Source organism: Dipodomys spectabilis, unplaced genomic scaffold, assembly GCF_019054845.1.
Source record: "Dipodomys spectabilis isolate Male_0828 unplaced genomic scaffold, ASM1905484v1 ptg000002l, whole genome shotgun sequence".
Classification (NCBI taxonomy): Eukaryota; Metazoa; Chordata; class Mammalia; order Rodentia; family Heteromyidae; genus Dipodomys; species Dipodomys spectabilis.
In genome coordinates, this window is record NW_024870679.1 from 56,095,476 (window position 1) to 56,116,368 (window position 20,893).

A 20,893-nucleotide genomic window follows, 5' to 3' on the forward strand; every position below is an offset into this window, starting at 1 on the left:
ATTCTTTCTTGGAACTTAAGATTTAGGCATATAAAAATAGGAAGGATGTACCAATGATGGACCTTTTTTTTTTTGTCCGATCATGGAGCTTAAACTCTGGGCCTGGGCGCTGTCTCTCAGCTCTTCAGCTCAAGACTAGCGCTCTATCCCTTGAGCCACAGCACCCACTTCTGGCTTTTTCTGCTTATGTGGTGATGGCCTCATGCATGTGAGGCAAGCACTCTACCACTGAGCCACCTTCCCAGCCCTAATGATGGACTTTTAAACTGAGAAATAAGGCTTCTAGATCTAGATAAATATTTATAGTTTGTCCAGAGTTTAGTGTTTGTGCCAAGTTCATTTCCTTTTCCCTGAGGCTTTGTTGTTGTTGTTGCTCAAAGCTAGCACTCAAGTGATTCTTGAGTCACAGCTTCATTTCTGACTTTTTGGTGCTTAATTGGAGAAAAGATCAGCTTTTTTTTTTTTCTTGCCCTCATAATAATCCTTCTGCTTCATCTTCCCAAATACTGAGAATCTGACAGATATGTGCCACCATACCTGACTTCTTTTTCCCCTTTCTTTTTTTTTTTCTTTTCTTTTTTTTTTCAATAAGAAAAAAGGCAGAAAAACTTCAGAATTGATAGAGTGGGTTAAGGAATAGAACCTAACCATGAGAATGTGAAGTTAAGATTCAAGGAGTAGAAGAGTAAACTGAACAAAAAAATAGGAGTTAACGGGGTAACATATGTAGGCACATTGTAATGGGCAAGAAGAGAGTAATGCTTAAGGCTGATAAAGGATATTATTCTTAGAGATAATTTTAAACTCATTTGTATAAAAGTACTATTTCTATTTGAAAATGAAAATGCCTTCATGTATGGTGGCTGAATTATTTTTTGTACCATTAACTGTTGCTTGAAGAGAGCTAGATTTATTGCAGATTTTCTCTTTCTCTAGGGTTTGGATTCGGGATTTGTTCCTAGTGTTCAAGACTTTGATAAGAAACTTACAGAGGCTGATGCTTACCTACAGATATTGATAGAACAATTAAAGGTATGTTTTAGTTTATATATTGAATTGACACAATGTAGGAAACATTGAACCTGATTTGAGTTTTGATAATTAATGTGGTTCTTCACCAGTTTTTAAAACTGGTTTAAAACTGGTTTTTTAAAAGTAGTTTTTTTTAACACTGATTTACTCAAGGAGCTTTAAGTATATTGGTAAATAACATATTTACCTAAATTTTGGTCACTGAGGCAAAGGTAACTATCTAGAAATAAATAGATTAGATTTATAGTCACAAATATGAAAGTGGTAATTTTTAGTAGCTTTGACTATTAAAGTCTTTTTGTCTTAAGTTCTATTTTTGGAGAACAGTATACTGGAAGTACCCTGTCTACTTTCTTTAGCACTGCGAAAATAAGTTGTCTCCTTCAGTTTCTGCTTTAAAAAGACTTAAATGCAAGGTCCTGGAGAGAGGAAGGCATGTTGACAAACTTGGAAGACAAAGCAGAAAAGGCTTGAATCTAATGGTTATTCTAAGTCTTTAAAACTCATGTGATTTTGTTGCTCAAAGTGATTGTGTTTGTAGTCATCCACAGAGTAAATATAACTTGATATAGTACCCTGAAAAAATATACTATTTTAAAAATTCATATGCATATAAAAAATACAATTAAGAACTGCTTGATTTTTTTTCTGTTTAGTAAATAACACAGCAATACACTAGCTTGATACTATAACCATTTCTTTAAATCCTGTAGCTTTTTGATGACAAGCTTCAAAACTGTAAAGATGATGAACAAAGAAAGGTAACTTCTATAATCATGTTTGTTTTTTACTTTAAAATTTCAAATCTAATAGCCTTTTTGGAAATAACAGAAGTATGTCAGTAGTTTTACTAGTAAAATAGCATTGTTGAAGCCAACATGATAGTATGATAGTACACTTCTATAATCCCAGCATTGGTTATAATCTCAGCATTGGGCATGAGTTAGGATTGTGAGTTTGATTCCAGCCTGGGCTAAATAGCAAGAACTATGTGGGGGTGAGGGGGAAAAAACTTCCCCAAATAGTATTATTGATCTGTTATAATAGTAATGTTATGTATACTTTTCTGGTGCATTTCTCATATAATGTTATACTTAAAATAATATGCAATATTTTATTATAGTTATTTATAAGTGCCACATATATTAGAGTAAGTTCTTTTCCATTCCACATATAATGTTTTAAGTACAAATTTATTTTTATTAAATTTCATGTGATCACTTCAGGTATTAGTGAACCAATAGAAAATAATTTGAAGAAAAAAAAGTAGTAACATGGAAGAAAACCAGTGGTGCTTTAGTTATAGTTCTACTACTGATTTCCCTCTTTGGATTTCTTTTTTTGTGGCCATTTCCAGAGATTGAACTCAGGGCCTCATGCTCTCTCTGAGATTTTCATTCATGTTGCCATACTTCCTGTTCCCTTTCTTGAATTTCTGGTGTCTGTTTTGTAGTTTGCATATTATTTTCATTTTCTGATGAACCTTTACCCTCTTCTTGGCCAAATTTCCTGTTGCAGCATTTTTTTCCATAATCTGTTGTCTATAGTCTTACATGTGGCTCTTTTATATATACCAATAGTAGAAATACATGTTCTAACTTAACCTCTGTTCTTAGTTTGGGAATTCAGTCTCAGATCATTTTAAAAACATTCCAAGAAAGATTAAGGTGATTCTGAAAAAAAAAATTAAAATCACATAATTGGCTGGGTACAGTAGCTCAAACTTTAATCCTAGCAACTTGGGAGGCCAAGATCTGAAGATTGTGTTTCCAGGCCAGCCCAGGCATAAAAAAGTTTGCCAGATTCCATCTCAATCATGACTGGGTATGGTGGTGCATGCCTGTTAACCCAACAGTATGGAAGCACATGGCTATCAACAGTGATACTTGCCTGTCCTCTCTAATAACACAAGAAGCCCAGGCTGCCTTAAACATGAAATGAGAATTTACCTAGGAAAGTTTGTGGATGCGGCTCAACATAGTAGAGTGCCTGCTTAATGAGTGCAGCTCCTGAGTTGAATCCTCAGTACTGCTAAAATATAAAATCACATAATGAAGTCTTTAGAAAACAAAAAGCCCATTTTCAGGAAAGGATTCATGTTTATATTCTTAGAAATTTTCAATTGTATGCATTTTTAAGAGCTTTTAATTTATAAAATTTTTGGAGGTTTTTTTTTTTTTTTTTCTCCCAGCACTTGATTTATATTAAAAACACAACAAAATATACTTTCTCCCCCAACTTACACTTAGGGATAAGTACATTCTGGTCAAATTCTTCTCTTTTGTGTATGGGCCAATACTGGTCTCCTGCTTAGCTTTTTCACTTGAGTAGTTTTCTGCCACTTGAGCCACACTCTTACTTCCAGCTTTTTGCTGGTTAATTAGAGCTAAATCTTTCTGATTTGTCTGTCCTGGCTGGCTTCAAACCTCAGATTTTGGCCTCCTAAGAAGCTAGCATTATAAGCATGAGCCACCAGCCCCCAGCTGGTAAAATTCTTAAAATGACTAATTACTTTAAAACAATGACTATTTATTTGTGCTTCTCATTATTTCTGTTTAAACTTACTTTTCTCACAGAAAATTGAAACTCTCAAAGAGACAACAAATGTAAGTCATGTACTTGATAAGCTGTTGTAAAATGTATTTTAAGCTACTGTTGATAAGAACAACTGAGGCTTTAACTTTTTATGGATTTTTATAGAGGTGTTTAAGAATTATATCACTGTCAAAAGAAAAACTAATAACCCCTGTAGTTGAAATTAACTTCTTATACCATTTAAACTATTTCTGTCTTGTTTGTGAGATTCTTGGATAAAAGATATTCTGCATGTACAAATGCAGGTTAAGTGTCCCTTATCTGAAATGTTTGTGACCAGAAGTATTTCTAATTTTGAATATTTTTGGATTTTGTTATATTTGCGCACATGTAATAGGAGATGGGACCCTAATCTGGAAGATAAGACCGAGTCTAAACTTTCATCTGTGTTTTGTATATGCTTTAACCACGTAGCCTGAAGATAGTTTTATATCTCACTTTCTATGTATCTGTGTTTTGACTCCACCCTTCCTGTAAGATACAGAGTTTTTCACTTGTTGCACCAAGTCAGCTGCAGATTTTGGATTTTGGAGTTTTTAGACTAGATTGTTTATTCTATAAAGTATACACTGATTCAGATTTCTTCATTTACTGGCCTTCTGACAATATTTAAGACTATCAATGAGATTGTATCTTGAAAAAGCCATTTTAAAAATAGGTGTGATAGTATCTCAGGTTTCTTAATATTTTGACAGAATCTTTTGCTCTCTACACTTTCATGAATGCCTTGGAATTGACATTGGGGTTGCTACTATTAATCTAAGAATTTGAAAGTTAATCATGACATCTCTTTCTTTTTGTGGTGCTAAAATTTATGACTCAGTGTAAACCATATTCTGTCATTCCTTAGTAGATCATAAAATTGCCAGTGAATAACTTCATTTGATACCAGCAGCATATTAGAAGTCATGGATATCCAGAAGAGTATTGGTGTAGTGTTAGAGTTCCCCTTGTACATTTAAACTGATCTTTAATCTTTAACATTTAATTTTAAACTTTAACATCATTGTAAACATTCTATTTACAAGATCCTAAAACCAGTGTTTTGTTTTCATAGAGCATGGTAGAATCAATTAAACACTGCATTGTGTTGCTGCAGATTGCTAAAGTAAGTAAATTTTACTTGTGATTACCTTGATGTAAAATTCAAAAATTATAATGACACAAAACTCAGTTCTGAAACCTACTACCTTCCCACAATACGCTGAACTGTGTGTTTCCTGATACTATTAAACAACTATTGTGTTTGGTGTTACCTCACCTACGTGTGCCTGTTTTCTGTTAACAGTTTCTGTTGGTAGTTAGCATGGAAGGAGGAAGGAAGGAAAGAAGGAAGGAAGGAAGGAAGGAAGGAAGGAAGGATATTTGAATGACTCACCCCTTCCCATCATTTAACCATTATTGCAGCTTGGAACAGGGCCATCTTTTGCAAAATCTTCCATAATTTTTTTTCCTTAGGAAATAAAGGAATTATGTTTCAAGATAACTACTTTTCCTACTCATAATAAAGAGTGTAATGGAAATATATTTAAAATTATTTTTTGTGCAGCATTTTCGGTACTGAACAGCTTTTTTGCTGGTCTTTATTCTGGAACAAAATATATATATATTTGAACTACTGTGAGTTAAAATTTTCATATGTATTGTCTCCTTTTATGAAAAATTTTGGCATACTCAAATACATTGCCTGAAACTTGCTGGCACTTTTTAAAAAGTTCTCCCAGCCAATCAGTTCTGCCTGACTACATATCTCTGTCTCTTAGGTAATGGCTAGAGGGGTATGGTAGACAGCTCTGCATCTAAGCTTCTTGAGAGTTTGCATGATTAAAATTAGTAGCCTACTCTACTCAATTGCATATTTGCCTAATTATAAGGAATTTTTCCCCAGCATTGTTAGTGTCATAATAGCATTGTATAATCCAGTTGTATTTTTATTATGAGGATATTCAGCTGTTATCTTCTTTTGGAGCTAGACTAAGTCTACTGACAGTGTCAGAATTCAGGGCTTGTGTTTACCTTATAGATAGTCCTGACCTCTGTACCTCATTTCCTGTATCTGTGTCTAACTTTTGTGGATTAGAATATATTCTACAGCTAAGAAGTGGCACTGGTGGCTCATACCTGTAATCCTAGGTATTTGTGAGGCTGAGATATGAAGAATCAGGGTTCTAGGCCAGTCCTGGCCTAAAAGACCTCAAAAGTCTGACTCAAAATAACTAGCAAAAAGCTGGACTGGAAGCATGGCTCAAGTGGTAGAGCATCAGCAGAATAAGCTTGTGTCAAAGCCCAGTATCATTAAAAAACACACATACACAAAGAAGAGAAAATAGGCTTGAGGTCATAAAAGGGTTAAAGTTTGGGGGTTTTTTTGTTGTTGTTTGTTTGTTTTGCTTCTCCTTTGCTTGGGTAAATGGAGGACATCTACAGTTTTGAGAGTCTGTATAAACTAATCAGTAAACTACACTCTGCCTGATGGGGGTAGATATTTAGGGCCATTTATAATACTTTCTCTGAATGATGGAGGAAATTAAAGAGTATGATCTCTAAAAGTCATTCGGGTCTGTAGATAGCTGTATAATAGGGCCCAGCCTACTTCAGTAACTCATTTTAGACTTTAAGAATATTTTTGGGGCAGGGAATGTGGCATAATGGTAGAATGCTTGCCTCATATGCATGAAGCCCTGGGTTTAATTCCTCAGTACCACATAAACAGAAAAAGATGGAAGAGGCGCTGTGTCTCAAATGGTAGAGTGCTAGCCTTGAACAAAAGAAGCTCAGGGGCAGTGCCCAGGCCCTAAGTTCAAGCTTCAGAATTGGCAAAAAATATATATATGTTTGATGTTCTATTTTTTAAATATGTTACAGTTCAAATTACTAAAGCTTTTTTCTAGAATTTTCTATAGAATTTTCTATTTGCTAACCTATCTGTTCTAGTCCAGTTAGAACTACAAGGTCCTTTGGAATGAATAAAAAAGTGGAGTTTGGCCGGGCGCGCTGGTGGCTCACGCCTGTAATCCTAGCTACTCAGGAGGCTGAGATCTGAGGATCGCGGTTCAAAGCCAGCCCGGGCAGGAGAGACCGTGAGACTCCTATCTCCAATAAACCACCAGAAAACTGGAAGTGGCGCTGTAGCTCAAGTGGTAGAGCGCTCGCCTTGAGCTGAAGAGCTGAGGGACAGCGCCCAGGCCCAGAGTTCAAGCCCCATGGCCGACAAAAAAAAAAAAAAAAAGTGGAGTTTGCTTATTTTAGTTGTTTTATGTTAAGACTTTGTATGTACAGATTATGTTTACACTATATATGCACTCTGAATCTTTGAAGTTAATTTAAATGTAAATCATAACATATCACCTGGCTGCTCAAATTCCTCCTAATACTTTCTTCTCTTGTTTGGAACAAAGTCTGAACTACTCAACACAGTTTCTATCATTTGAACTATCACCATTCTCCTTACCTTGTTTGATCACACCATTCAATAACATTGACCTGTTTTCTTTTTCTTAAGCAAGCCAAACTTTTTCTGCTTTAGGATTTTTATTTGTACTTTCTTGCACTTCTCACAGATTTCTACCAAGCTTACTTCTTTCTTCACTTTATTCAAGTTATTGCCTTAGGAGATACCTCAGGTGGTTCTTGCCTATAATCCTAGCTTCTCAGAAAGCTGAGATCTGAGGACCAGAATCCTCAAGAAAGTCTGTAAGACTCATCTCCAGTTAACAACCATACCAGTAAAAGAAAAGCTAGAAATGAATATGTGGCTCAAGTAGTAGAGGGTCAGCTTTGAGTGAAAAAAACCAAGTGAGTATGAAGCCTGAGTTCAAGACCTAGTACTGGTTCCAAAAAACACAAACAAACTCCAGCAATTTCTAACTACTCTTATTTAAAAAAATAAAATAAAAAATAAATTTCACACTAGTTTCTTTTACTAGTTTCTTATGCCAATTACTAGTCAAATTTATAAAACATCTTTATTTACATATTGTCTATATGAGAGGCTGATCTCCATGAGGACTTACTTTTACTGCTTATATAGTATGCTCAGATACTGAAACAAAATGCCATAGACTGGAAGTCTTAACTAACACATATTTATTTTCTCATAATTTTAGAGGATGAAAATCTATTCAGAGTACTGGCCCTTTCAGTTTCAAGTGAGAGTTTCTTTCCTGACCCACTTTCTACTTGTGTCTTAACATAGCCTTTCCTTTGTGTGTATGTGTGTGCGCGCGCGCGTGTGTGCGCACACATGAGAGAGAGAGAGAGAAGCTAATAAAGTTCTCTGGTTTTCCTTTTTCTAAAGACACTGATCCTATTGAATCAGAACCCCTACCTTTATTACCTCCTCCAATTGTAATAAAGCCACTTTGGTAGTTAAACCTCAGCATAAGAATTTTGGGGAAAACAAACAAACAAAAAAAAACACTACTGTGTCCTCATTACCTGCATCATCTTTCTCTCACATAGTAAGTACCTGATAAATAATTGAATTGTTAAATGATTTTTCTAATGTATAACTTTTAGAAGTTTTATTAGTATTTTTCACTGTCTTTTAAATTTTGCTGTGATCATCTTTTTATAAATTAATCTTTATGCCAGTTTAATCAAGTAGCTAAGCTGTGGTAAAAACACAATTTTTTTAAGTAATAGAGGCAGAGATGGAGGGATGGCTCAGTGGTAGAGCACGTGACTACCTTGAGATCAAACCTCACACAAAAAGAGGGCAGGGGTAAGAGGTGGGAGGGAGGCAGCATTGCATAATCTGAAAGAACATGTATTCTGGAACCAGACCTTTTTTTGGTGGTATCTGTATTTGAACTCCCGACCTTGTGATTGTTCAGCTTGCTTGCTCAGCTGACACTCTACCACTTGCCATACCTCCAGCTCTGCTTTTTTTTGCTGGTTATTTTGGAGATAGAGTCTTGCAAACTTTCTGCCTGGACTGGCTTCAAACTGCAATTCTCTGGATCTCAGCCTTCTGAAAAGTTAAGATTACAGGTCTGAGCCACCAGCATCTGGCTAGGTTTTTTCATTATTGTTATTTGGGTGATTTTTGATGTTGTTGTTGTTGTTTTGGTTCATTTGTCTGTGTTTTCATGTTGATGATTTAGGGCCTTGCATGTTCTAGCAAGCAAGCATTCTACCTCTTGGTCCATGCTTTCAGCCCCAGACTGGGATTGAATTCCACCTTTGAGCAAGTCTGTTTATCATCTGTGCTTTTATATTGTATATAAATAAGGATAACCATAGTGCCTGTCTTTTATTGAAATGTTGTGAGATGTTGTGAGATGTAAATTAACTATTTGTAATACCTTTAGTACCAGGCATATAATAAGCCGTAAGTAACTGTTTATTCACTTTAAAATTGCAAGGATATAAAGTTTAAAGTGAAATCACATGTTGAGAAAAAGGAAGAAAGAACTTCCACCTAGTACAGGTGGAAATATAAATTGTAATATCCACGTTGGAGGACTTATTGACAGGTTAGTAAAGTTAGTTCCTTTGTAGGAAATACTGCTTTTTAAGACCCCAAAGTAGGATACAGGAAGTTAGCTAATTTGGTATTGTGACAGATTCAAGTCTTAGCATATACAGAATTGTTAATGCTTTTCTCCAGGCCTGTGAGTTATCTGTTCACTTTCTCTCTTTTTGGTGGAATACTGGAATTTGAATTCACAACTGGGAGGTCTACCACTTAAACCATGCCCCTAGCACGGTTTTCAGATAGTCTCAAGCTACTGCTCATTTAACTTCAGACTTAGATAGATCTTCCTACTTACCTTCTCCTTTGTACCTGAGATTACAGGCATGTACCTTATGCCAGCTTGTTTGTTGAGATCGGGATCTTGCTAACTTTTTATCTTTAAACTGATATCCTCCTAATGTCTGACTTCTGAGAAATTACCGGCATGTACCATCATTCCCAGTCTCTTTTCTCCTTCCTTCCTGCGCGCGTGTGTGTGTGTGTGTGTGTGTGTGTGTGTGTGTGTGTGTGTGTGTGTGTGTGTGTACACATGTACGTGTACGTGTGTGTGTACGTACTAGGGCCTGAACTCAAGACCTAAGCGTTTTCCTTGAGTTTTTGTGTTCAAGGCTATATTCTACCACTTTCAAGTTCCACTTGCACTTTTTGGTGGTTAAGTGGAGGTAAGACTCTTAACAGATTTTCCTCCTCAGGCTGGCTTCAAGCTTTGAACCTCAGATCTCAGTCTCTTAAGTAGCTGCACTTGGCTTTACTTCTTGGTAATATTCTTTGAAACAGAAATTTTTAATGTTCATGAAGTCTGATTCGTCAGTCTTTTATTGCTTGTATCTTTTTCGACATAACCCTAAAAATCATTGCTTAATTTAAGATCACAAAGATTTGGCTTTTGTCTTATAAATTTAGCTCTTACATTTAATCTGTGATTCACTTCAATTAATTTTTATGTTTTGTGTTAGTGATCCAAGTCTATTGTTCGTTTAGCTTTCTTTCCTAACTCTTCCCCTCACCCTTCATGAGTTTCATATGTAAACTATGGCTACTCTGAAACTCTATATGTGGCCCCAGACAGGCCACAAACATGTAATTTACCTACCTACCTCTCCAAAATGCTGGGATTATAGGCATGTACACATCTGGTTTTTGTTTGTTTTGTATGTGGATATTTAGTCATCCCAGACCCATTTGTTAAATCTTATAAACCTTGAATTAGAAATGGCCTTTTCTGCCGTACAAATTTGAAGTTGCGTGGGCATGTCATTATGAGAGCTTTCCCTATACTGCATTGCTCTCCTTTAGAGAGATGAAGATGCATTTAATCCTTTTTACTGGTGGGCTTATTTTTAAAACACTGGAGTTTATAATTCTGGTTAAAAAAAATCTTCCCAAATTTTATGTTGTTGACTGTATTTTATGTTGTTGACTGCATACTTCTAGATGTGTTATCATGATGAAGAGAATAGCCATTGAATATAGAAATGAAGGACTTATAACCAAATACCTATGTGTAAAGTCTAAAGTTTCTTTGTTTCTTTAATATACATTATATTGAATTCAGTAAAATCTTGACTTTGGTAATACTTGAGATTTTGCTTTAGCTAACCCTGACAGAAGGCATCCTGTAGCTTGCTTACAAGACAAAAAATAAACACACACACACACACACACATACACACACAGGGAATGGGGATAGAAGAAGAAAAGGAATTAAGGGATATAAGCTAGATATGATAATAGTACAGAATCCCTAAGACTTAGATGAGAATTAATAATATTAGGTATTTATTACTCCTGGGTCCATTTGGACTTGATCCTTTCTTTTAAAAAAAAAAAAAATCCATAAACAAGGCATTGGTGACTCACTCCTGTAATCCTAGCTACTAAGGAAGCTGAGATCTGAAGATCAAGGTTTGAAGCCAGTTACATAAAGCAGGAAAGTCTGTGAGACTCTTACCTCCACCTCTTACCTTAACCACCTAAAAGCCAGAAGTAGAGCCGTGGTTCAAATGGTAGAGTACCAACCTTGAGCAAAAAAGCTCAGGGACGGCACCCAAGCTGAGCTCAAGCCCCAGGACTGGCATATAGGCACACATAATAGTAACAAAAATAATTAGCCCTATTTAGAATGTCTTACAGAGAGCATATACTTCTAATTGAAAACATTTTGGGGGGAAAATTGCTAAGTTTATTATACCAAAATTTATTATGTGTCAAATTGTATTTTAAATTACACCAGAAATAGAAATGATATTTTCTTAGTTAATGTACTGTACTGTATCAGTAATCTATTGAAATATAACAAACTATTAAAGTTGAGTGTCTTAAGATACTTTAGTCATTTATTTTTCTCAGAGATTTGTAATTTGGGCAGGACTTAGGCTTGTCTCATGAAGCCATTTTTTCTGGTGGCTTGATTGACAGCTAGAACCTACTTTTGGCTTTCTTAACTAGCTTGGAAGTTGGTTGCTGGAGGGATTCAGTTCTGCTTCACAGAGTTTTCTTACTGGCTATGTAGGCTCTCTTCTAGTACAGTAAGTTTTCAAGAAAGCAAAGTATAAGTTGGTGACATTTCAGAAGTTGTATTTCACTACTGCTGACCTTGCTGGTAAGAGACAACCACCAAGGCCCTATCTACATTCAACAATGCGGTTTTATCAGTGGGACAATGTTGAGAAAATTTGATCTACCATATATGTATATATATATAACGTGTATATATATATATATATATATATAAGCAGTATATATATATATATATATATATAGTTAATATTTCTAAGAAAGTCTTTGGGAAAAAATGTTTTGAAATTAGAAGACAAACTAAAAGTCAATTACATTTTATCTGTGCCAAAGACTGAATTTTTCTCTGTATAATTTTTAGTGATTCAGTTTAACTATGTCTATAATCAGAATATATAGTTAACCCAGTTGTGCACATAAAAGGGGAACTGACTTGAGGGAGGGAACGCCCAGTCTGAGGCTGTATGAAGGTTATGAAATTCTTTGGTGAATGACAAGACAGGCACATAATATTTCTTGCTTCCTGGCAGCTGATCTGCTTGTATTAATGATTGTATATGGTCTATAATGATATTGTTTTATATGGCCTACAATGATGTTATAAGTGTCCAAATGGTCCTTGGCAGATAAAAGGTACTGATTCCTTAAAGATATTAAAATGTAGTTGCTGTTACGGATATGTAAGAGGGTAAGCACTTCCCTGAGAAGTCCAAAGACCACTCCTAGATTAGAGATTGACTAGGAGGACTCACAGGACACGGCATATAGTCATATTTGCAGCTGAAGTTTATTATAGTAAAGTCAGCAAAGGGAAAAGGCAAATAGGAAAAAGTCCAATGGAAACAGGCACAGGTTTCTAAGAGTCTTCTCTCAGTGGAGGCATACAGGATACATTTAATTCTTCCAACAACAAACTGACCACATGTGTGAAATGTTGTCTGCTTGAGAAGTTCATTAGTGATGTGCCCATTAGTGTTCACTTAATGATTTTCATTTGTGATGTTCACTAATGATGTTTTTATAGTATTAGAGTAATATTTATTTTAATAATAAACTAATACGGTGTCTACAACCACAAGTCAAGGTAGGCTGAATTGTCCCAAATTTCAGGGTCTTCCCATATCAGAGATTTTACTAATCACCTAGCTACAATTTGTCACATAGCGGCTCTCCCTAACAGAAGGACAAGAAAATGTAGCATGATCCACAACAGCTTTTAAAGGTTTCACCAGGAGGTGTCAAGTCAGTTTCCATTTCATTGGTCAAAGTAAGTCACATGGTTGCACAATGGGCTGGGTGACTGAAATTGTCGAGCCTACTGCTATTTCATTGGTCACATGGCTGCACAGTGGCTGGAGAAGTAGAAGTACTATCCAGTCTACTTCCCTTCATGTGCCCTTCTATGTTTTTCCTAGAAGATTGTCACATAGGCACTTAACACCTCTTAGACTTTTAAGTATAAACCTGTATGGTTTGTATAAACAGCTTAGACACAGTGAGCCTTTCTTACCTATTATGGTGATTTGAACCATCCTGAAATCCAAGTTTCCAGATGCCAGCCAGTGAACAAACAACTTTACAGGCAGGCTTCTCTCAAAAGCTAGCTCAGACCTTCCATGTTCTTTTGCTGAATGTTCACTTAAAAAAAAAAAGCGCATCCCAAATTTTAAAATGGCTCTTGGTTATCTGTTTGATGTATAGATTTCTGAAAAAAATATGCATAAAATTTTGTATATTAATATAAAAATAAATAAGATGTAACTTGACTGTGATGTTTAAAACCAAGACCAAAGATTGGTATTTATTGAAACATTGAAGTTTTCAGGTAGGATGGAGTTAAAACTTTATAACCATTTTATGTAAGTATATTTCTATGTAATACTAAAAGATCTTTTCCCCATATTTATGTTTCCTGCTTTTTGAAAAATTGTTCTTTTACCAAAAACAGTTACCTTTATCCTCCCAACCCACAAATGAACATGTAATATACTTAACTTTATGTCATAAAATGAAATTTTTAGATTTGTTGATAGGCAGCCTGTCTGTAGCAGAAGTTGAGCTGGCTTTATGGGAAACATGAATCAAGTATCTGTAGTAGATAAAAAGTATGAAGTAAGATCTAGTTTTGGATGAGCAGTATTAATGCATACAGTAGTAATTTGTGACAGTAATGTAGGTTATTCAGTGTTCTAATTTATGGATGCTTGGACTACTATATATACAGTTTAGGCAGATTTGAGTGATTTTAGAGTTCTGAATTCTCATCTGTGGCATTGTTTTTCTTCAGTGAGAGTATCCTTGGAACCTAGGTATTAAATACACTAATCATGCTATAATCTTAGCCTTATTTTAAAAGATGTTTTCTTCTTTCTGAGCATTCTCTTGAGTTATTCCCTATATAGTGTCCCTATGTAGTGTTCACGAAGAAATACTCTTTAACATCCCTGAGGATGAGACAGTCCCAAAGAATATTTCATTTATCACATATTTGCTTATATTGGTTACAGACCCTGTTAAAAAGGGAAAGGGAAGGAGGGGGATCAAAGTCCAGAATATAGAAAATGCACTCTTCAGTTCCTTCCATGTACATTTATAAGAATGAATGTGTGAGACTAATCAGCCTTGAGTAGAAAAGCCAAGCTAGAGAGTGAGGCACAAAGTTCAAGCTTTACCACCAGCACCAAAAAAAAAAAAAAAAATTATGTGTGTTGGCAGCTTTCCACCACCTTCCTCCCCAGTCTTCCTTTGCATTCTTTGCATTCTTGGGGAGGCAGGACAAAATAACATACTAATTCAGAACATGAATTCTGGAACTAGACTGCCTATACTACTGGAATAGTAGCTTGTTTGGTCTCAGTTTTCTCATCTATTCAATAAGAATAATAATGATATCTATCTCATGAGGAAATATCTACTGCCATAGTAGACATTCAGTTTATCATCATTTTATGGATATAGCAATTATATTTACTGAATAAAAATCGGAATATCTCTTTATATAATTCTGAAATCAAGTAGTTAGTCACTGTGTGGAATTGTGTCCCTCGTGGGATTTTTAGGACATATTGCGCGCGCGCGCGCGCGTGTGTGTGTGTGTGTGTGTGTGTGTGTGTGTGTGTGTGTGTGTGTACCAATCCTGGGGCTTGATCCTGAGCTTTTGTGCTCAAGGCTAGCACTACCACTTGAGTGTGTGTGTGTGTGTGTGTGTGTGTGTGTGTGTGTGTGTGTACCAATCCTGGGGCTTGATCCTGAGCTTTTGTGCTCAAGGCTAGCACTACCACTTGAGTGTGTGTGTGTGTGTGTGTGTGTGTGTGTGTGTGTGTGTACCAATCCTGGGGCTTGATCCTGAGCTTTTGTGCTCAAGGCTAGCACTACCACTTGAGTGTGTGTGTGTGTGTGTGTGTGTGTGTGTGTGTGTGTGTGTGTGTGTGTGTACCAATCCTGGGGCTTGATCCTGAGCTTTTGTGCTCAAGGCTAGCACTACCACTTGAGTGTGTGTGTGTGTGTGTGTGTGTGTGTGTGTGTGTGTGTGTGTGTGTGTGTGTGTGTGTGTGTGTGTGTGTGTGTGTGTACCAATCCTGGGGCTTGATCCTGAGCTTTTGTGCTCAAGGCTAGCACTACCACTTGAGCCTGCCCAGGATGGCTTCAAATTCAGACTGAGGTCTCCTGAGTAGATAGGATTACAGATATGATTCAGGAGAGCCCTGTTACTTTTCAATTTTTATTCTAGTGTTTGTTTTTGTTTCAGTTTGAATTCAGGGCCTTGTGCTTGCTAGGCAAGCATTCTACTCCTGAGCCACATCTCCAGCATAGCCATATCTTTAAAGTACAGTAAGAGTTTAGGAATTGTGAGGAGTAGGAATAAAGTTAAACGTGGAAATATTGGTGGCACACATTTGGGATCTTTCTCAGGAGCCCGAGGCAGGAAAATTTTAAGTTCTAGTCATCCTGTGCTGCAATGTGAATTCCAGGTTGTCTTGGGGTTACGTAATGAGACCCTGTCTCAAAAACAAAGGCAGAGGAGCAGAAGACAAATATTGAAGCCCTTTATACTAAACTAGTATATCTGCTTTTAATTCTTGGTACTAATGTGATTATGGTTTAATAGAATATTTCCTCACTGAACCTGAATAGAAGAATAACATTAGTATTGACTGTTGTATAGCCAATGATAGAATTACGTTTGGCTAGGGAGTGAGCAAATGGGATGAAAACCCCAGTGGAAGCAGAGAAAAATGGTGTTTTGACATTATTACTTAGTGAAACAAGCTGTCCCAATAGGAGAAGTACACAAGGTGTTACTTAAATATAAGAATGAAGTTAATATTTTTAACATTTTTCCTTAAGGACCAGAGTAATGCGGAGCAACACGCAGATGGACTTATAGTAAGTTTAATCTAATCTTTTTCTTTTCCTTTACTTCTGCAGAGCATTATAACCAGTCATGTCAGGAGAGGCCTGAATTTCTACTCATTTTTCAACGCAGATTTTCTCTTTTTACCTTCTCACTGCTTTTGTTGTTAACTCTTGCAATTTTCCTTGAATTCCTAAAGTTTCTTTCAACAATCATTTGGAGGGGAAATGTTAATATTAAATTTTTTCTAAGTATTGGTTCTGATTGGGTCACTTTGCATGTGTTAACTCAAAGGGTTAATCGTGATATGAAAACTTGGCTTTTACAACTAAATAAGGCATAACTCACCATGCTACATTTCTTGTCAAATTTCTCTTTTTCTCAGATGAAAGCGGAGAGGGGAGGGTACAATAGTCAAAACAATCTATATAAATGTGTTTATACATTCATATCTTTTTTATTTTTGGATTTTAGGTTTTGTATTAACTCTTAACTACTGTATTTATATTGTATTCTTGTTGGAACATGTTACAACATGAATTTTTCACTTCAAGCCTTTTTCTGGTTGTTATTTAGCTTTCTACTCTTCCTTTATATTTAACTTTCCCTTTAAAAATAAGGAAGAAGGGCTGGGAAGGTAGCTCAGTGGTAGAGCGCTTGCCTTGCATGCATGAGGCCCTGGGTTCAATTCCTCAGCACCACATAAGCAAAAAGAAAAAAGCCAGAAGTGGCGCTGTGGCTCAAGTGGTAAGAGCGCTAGCCTTGAGCAGAAGAGCTGAGGGACAGCACCCAGGCCCAGAGTTCAAGACCAAAAAGAAGAAGAAGACAAAGAAAATTGTATGACTAGTATTTTCCAGTGGGAAGTAAAAGAATTTGAAGATTTATAGGTTGAGCTACTCTAATTGTACGTTAATTGAGTGACTTCTGGTGGCAGTTTATTTTATTGCCAGTCCTGGAGCTTGAACTCAAGGCCTGGGCACTGCCCCTGAGCTTCTTTTGCTTAAGGGGAGCACTCTGCCACTTGAGCCACAGAGCCACTGGCCTTTTTTGTTTATGTGGTACTGAGAAATCAAACCCTTCATGCATGCTACACAAGCACACTATCACTAAGCCACATTCCCAGACCTGGTGACAATATTTTTGAAGTAGGAAGCAGTCTGTTGTTTTATTTGACACTTTACAAGTGCTGCCTTATCTGAGATCTAGAAACAACATTTTATAAATCCTTACCTTTAAATCTATCTCATCATTATGCTTAGAAAGGACGAGCAGGTTCTCTTTTCATTTGGTTTCAAATGGAAAGCCAGTTTTCATATTTTTAAGAAAGAAGCCTAGGATAATGGCCCTCTTAAATAGTAGATCACCTGCCTAGAAAGCATGAGGTCCTGAATTCAACCCCAAAACACACACACACACACAAAAAACATTTTTTGAAATATGAATGTAATAAATCAGAATTTATATTTCTCTGTTCAATGTGTGGATCCTGATAATATAACTGAATTACATAAATGTAATATATTATAATAAATCTCTGGAAGAGATTTATGTATTTATTGATCTATCATTAAACGTTTTTAGCGCCATGGGAACAGACTCTGTGTGTGTTTTCCAGCACATTATAGTCTCAAAGATTATTCCTGAGAATATTCATTTTGGTAGTTGTTTTCATCTTTTATCCTGAAAGCCAAATTATATTTTAAGAGGTAGTCTGGATTTTATAAAGCATACCAAAAATATCTAATCAGTTATGGTTAAGATAATATAAGAGACTTGTACTCATAGAAAATCAAAATTTGTAGTAACCAAATGTACTAGAGTAATTTACTCAAGAACTATAGCATTTTCCATCAGTGTATATTTTCAAGAAAGGAACTAGGTCTTAGAGCTAGACTGCTTGAGCTTATATACTTGTCTTGCCACTCACTGTCTGTAACCATCTATAAATTGCTTAATTTTTCTGAGTTTTAATGTCCAACCTCTATAAAGAAAGCTGTTGTAAGGTACAGAGTACATATCCAGTAAATATTAACTATATATATTTAAATGTGTATTATGTATTGTTTTGCATTAATGGCTCAACAGATTATGGCTGAAGGTAACTTGTTAACACATCTCTAACTCTGAACATGCATTTTTTTAAAGCAAGGTATATAATGTAATTTTACATAGTGTAGCCTGAAGGTAAAGGTTGCATGGAAACATAGAATAATTCTTTTTCCAATAAACAAGTTCTGTGTTTTTTAATATACATGCTGTCAAAAAGTTAAAATTACAACCAACTTATATCTCTCTAATTAGCTTTTGTTTGTGATTTATGGATTGTAGATTAGATCTATCTGGCAGAGACAGGAAAAAAGAACCAGTAGGTTACTTTTCTTGCAATCTTAGTAAAAATAGATTCAAGTAGGCTGGAATAAAAAAATGGTTTTAGGATCCTTTCCTAAGAGTTTCAGTTTGATTATTTATCCTAAATGATTTGATCTGATCTGTTGGGATCTAGTTCAGTTGTTAATTTTTAAATTAAAAAAATAAATACATAACCAGGTACCCATGGTTCATGCTGTAATCCTAGCTACTCAGGAAGCTGAGATCTGAGGATAGCAGTTCAAAGCCAGCCCTGGCAAGAAAGTCCATGAGACTTGTTTCTAATTAACCACCAGAAAATCAGAGGTGGCTCTGTGACTCAAAGGGGTAGAGTACTAGCCTTGAACAAAAAAAGCACAGGGACAGCACCCAAGCCTTGTGTTCAAGCCCCAGGACTGACAAAAAAATAAATACATGCTATAGCATTGAGAAAAGCACAGATTTGGAAGTTTATTTATTTATGCATTTTTTAAACTTATTCAACAGCAAAAATAAATAAATTCTCCGCTGGGCATTGGTATACTTTTTTGGTATATGTGCAATGGGCACCCAGCTAGGAGAGGCTGGCACAGGAGAATTATGAGTTCAAAGCTTCCTTGGGCTACATATTAAGTTATAGGTCACTCTGCACTATGTAGCAAAGACCTTGTCTCAACATAAATAAACCAAAATTCACCAGTAACATCACTCAAAAAATAAAAATAGGGCTGGGAAGGTGGCTCAGTGGTAGAGTGCTTGCCTCGAATGCATGAAGCCCTGGGTTCGATTCCTTAGCACCACATAAGCAGAAAAGGCCAGAAGTGGCACTGTGGCTCAAGTGGTAGAACACTCGCCTTGAGCTAAAGAGCTGAGGAACAACACCCAGGCCCAGAGTTCAAGCCAAACCTCACAACCAACAAAAAATAAAAATAGAATCAGTAAGTAGCTCTTGTTTTTAAAATGCTTCCAGAGAGTGGAGGTGTGGCTCAAGTGGTAGAATGCCAACTAGCCTTGAGTGCAAAAGCCAAGTAAGAGCATATGACCCTGCATTCAGGCTCCATTACCATCAGAGAAAGGAAAGAAGGAGCTTTCATACTTTTCAAAAAAAATTTTGCCTTCAAAGGCTAGAAACCTGGACTCTTCCTCCTAAGTTTGTCTCTGGGTGTTTAAATCATTTCCTTTTTATCTTCAAAATTCTCAAAAAGCCTTTCCCATACCCGTAAGAGGCCCAACTTTACCTTCAGTTAATACCTATACATCTATACAGCAATGGACTAGAATGCAAAGATGTCTTCATAATACAAAATGGTGAATTAAGAGTTTTGAAGCACTGAATTAAATTGAGAGATTATTGTTTTGGCTTAATAAAATTTCTCTATACCATCTGATAATTGCTAAGCTTTTCCATTTAGCTTTTAACTTGGTATGACAGTGGTTCATTTATTTTCCTTTTAAACTATGCTTTCTTAGAGGAAATTCTCTTAACATACTTAGAAAAAAGTGTTTTGTTTCCTCTTTCGCCTTTTGACAAACTTATCTGTGTAGCTATCCTCAGGATTTTGCTGACACAGTGGGCCTTTCATTCATTTGGGGTGGGTCAGAAGGAGAAGGACATTTAATTAAAAATAATTGTGATGTGTTTCTTTATCTCAGAGTACTATTAATCCTGTAGATGCAATATACCAACCTAGTCCCTTGGAACCTGTGATCAGCACAATGCCTTCCCAGACTGTGTTACCTCCAGGTATAGTATTTGGAAAAATATTTTACAGATCTGTAGATAAGAAAATTTTAATTTCTCTGTTCGTCATAGTATTTTTAGCATCTTGTATATTTAAGAAATAATAATATGATCACAAAAAATATATTTGAATAGTTGGGCACTGGTGGCTCATGCCTATAATCCTAGCTACTTAGTAGGCTGAAATCTAAGGATTGCAGTTGGAAAGCTAGAGCAGGGAAATCCGTGAGACTCTTATCTCCAATTAATCACCAGAAAACTGGAAGTGGAGCTATGGCTCCAAGTGATAAGAGCATTTACTCTGAGCAAAGATGGTCAGGGACTGCACACAGGCCCTGAGTTCAAGCCCCATGACCAAAGATAAACAAAACACACACAAACACAATATTTGAATAGCTAGAACTTTTGAAGTATGATGGAAGAGAGACTTCGATTTGCTAGTAAAGGTAGGTTTGTATCACTCAGAATTCATAGCCATCAGAAAAACTTAGTATACTTTAATCTGGGTAAAGAGAATCCAAGAATATTCAGTTTTATATTTTTGTAATTCTGACCATTATAAATATTTTATTCACAGTGGATTTTAGTATGAGAAAAGGAAGAATGAAAAGAATGAGTAGTGATAAGATGTGTTTTTAAGTATAGAGCAGTATTTTCGAAAAATCAACAAAGGAGAGTCTATTTTTTTTTTTTTTTGGGTCCAGTCGTGGGGCCTGAACTCTGGGCCTGGGCACTATCCCTCAGCTCTTCAGCTCAAGGCTAGCACTCTACCACTTGAGCCACAGCGCCACTTCCGGCTTTTTTCTTTTTGCTTATGTGGTGCTGAGGA

At 36.1% G+C, this 20,893-nt stretch overlaps 1 protein-coding gene across 5 annotated transcripts in view; it reads left to right on the top strand.

The window, feature by feature from the left end:
* Osbpl9 (oxysterol binding protein like 9) overlaps nucleotides 1-20,893 on the top strand; it is a 122,310-nt gene that overhangs the window by 78,185 nt on the left and 23,232 nt on the right. For 3 of the 5 annotated variants that reach the window (XM_042678419.1, XM_042678439.1, XM_042678446.1), the window contains 6 exons: nucleotides 937-1,032; nucleotides 1,746-1,793; nucleotides 3,609-3,638; nucleotides 4,685-4,735; nucleotides 15,971-16,009; nucleotides 19,977-20,067. In XM_042678419.1, coding sequence (XP_042534353.1) covers nucleotides 937-1,032; nucleotides 1,746-1,793; nucleotides 3,609-3,638; nucleotides 4,685-4,735; nucleotides 15,971-16,009; nucleotides 19,977-20,067 — 355 coding nt within the window. The remainder of the gene's footprint in view (nucleotides 1-936; nucleotides 1,033-1,745; nucleotides 1,794-3,608; nucleotides 3,639-4,684; nucleotides 4,736-15,970; nucleotides 16,010-19,976; nucleotides 20,068-20,893) is intronic. The other 2 variants (XM_042678425.1, XM_042678432.1) reach the window with 2 other exon arrangements.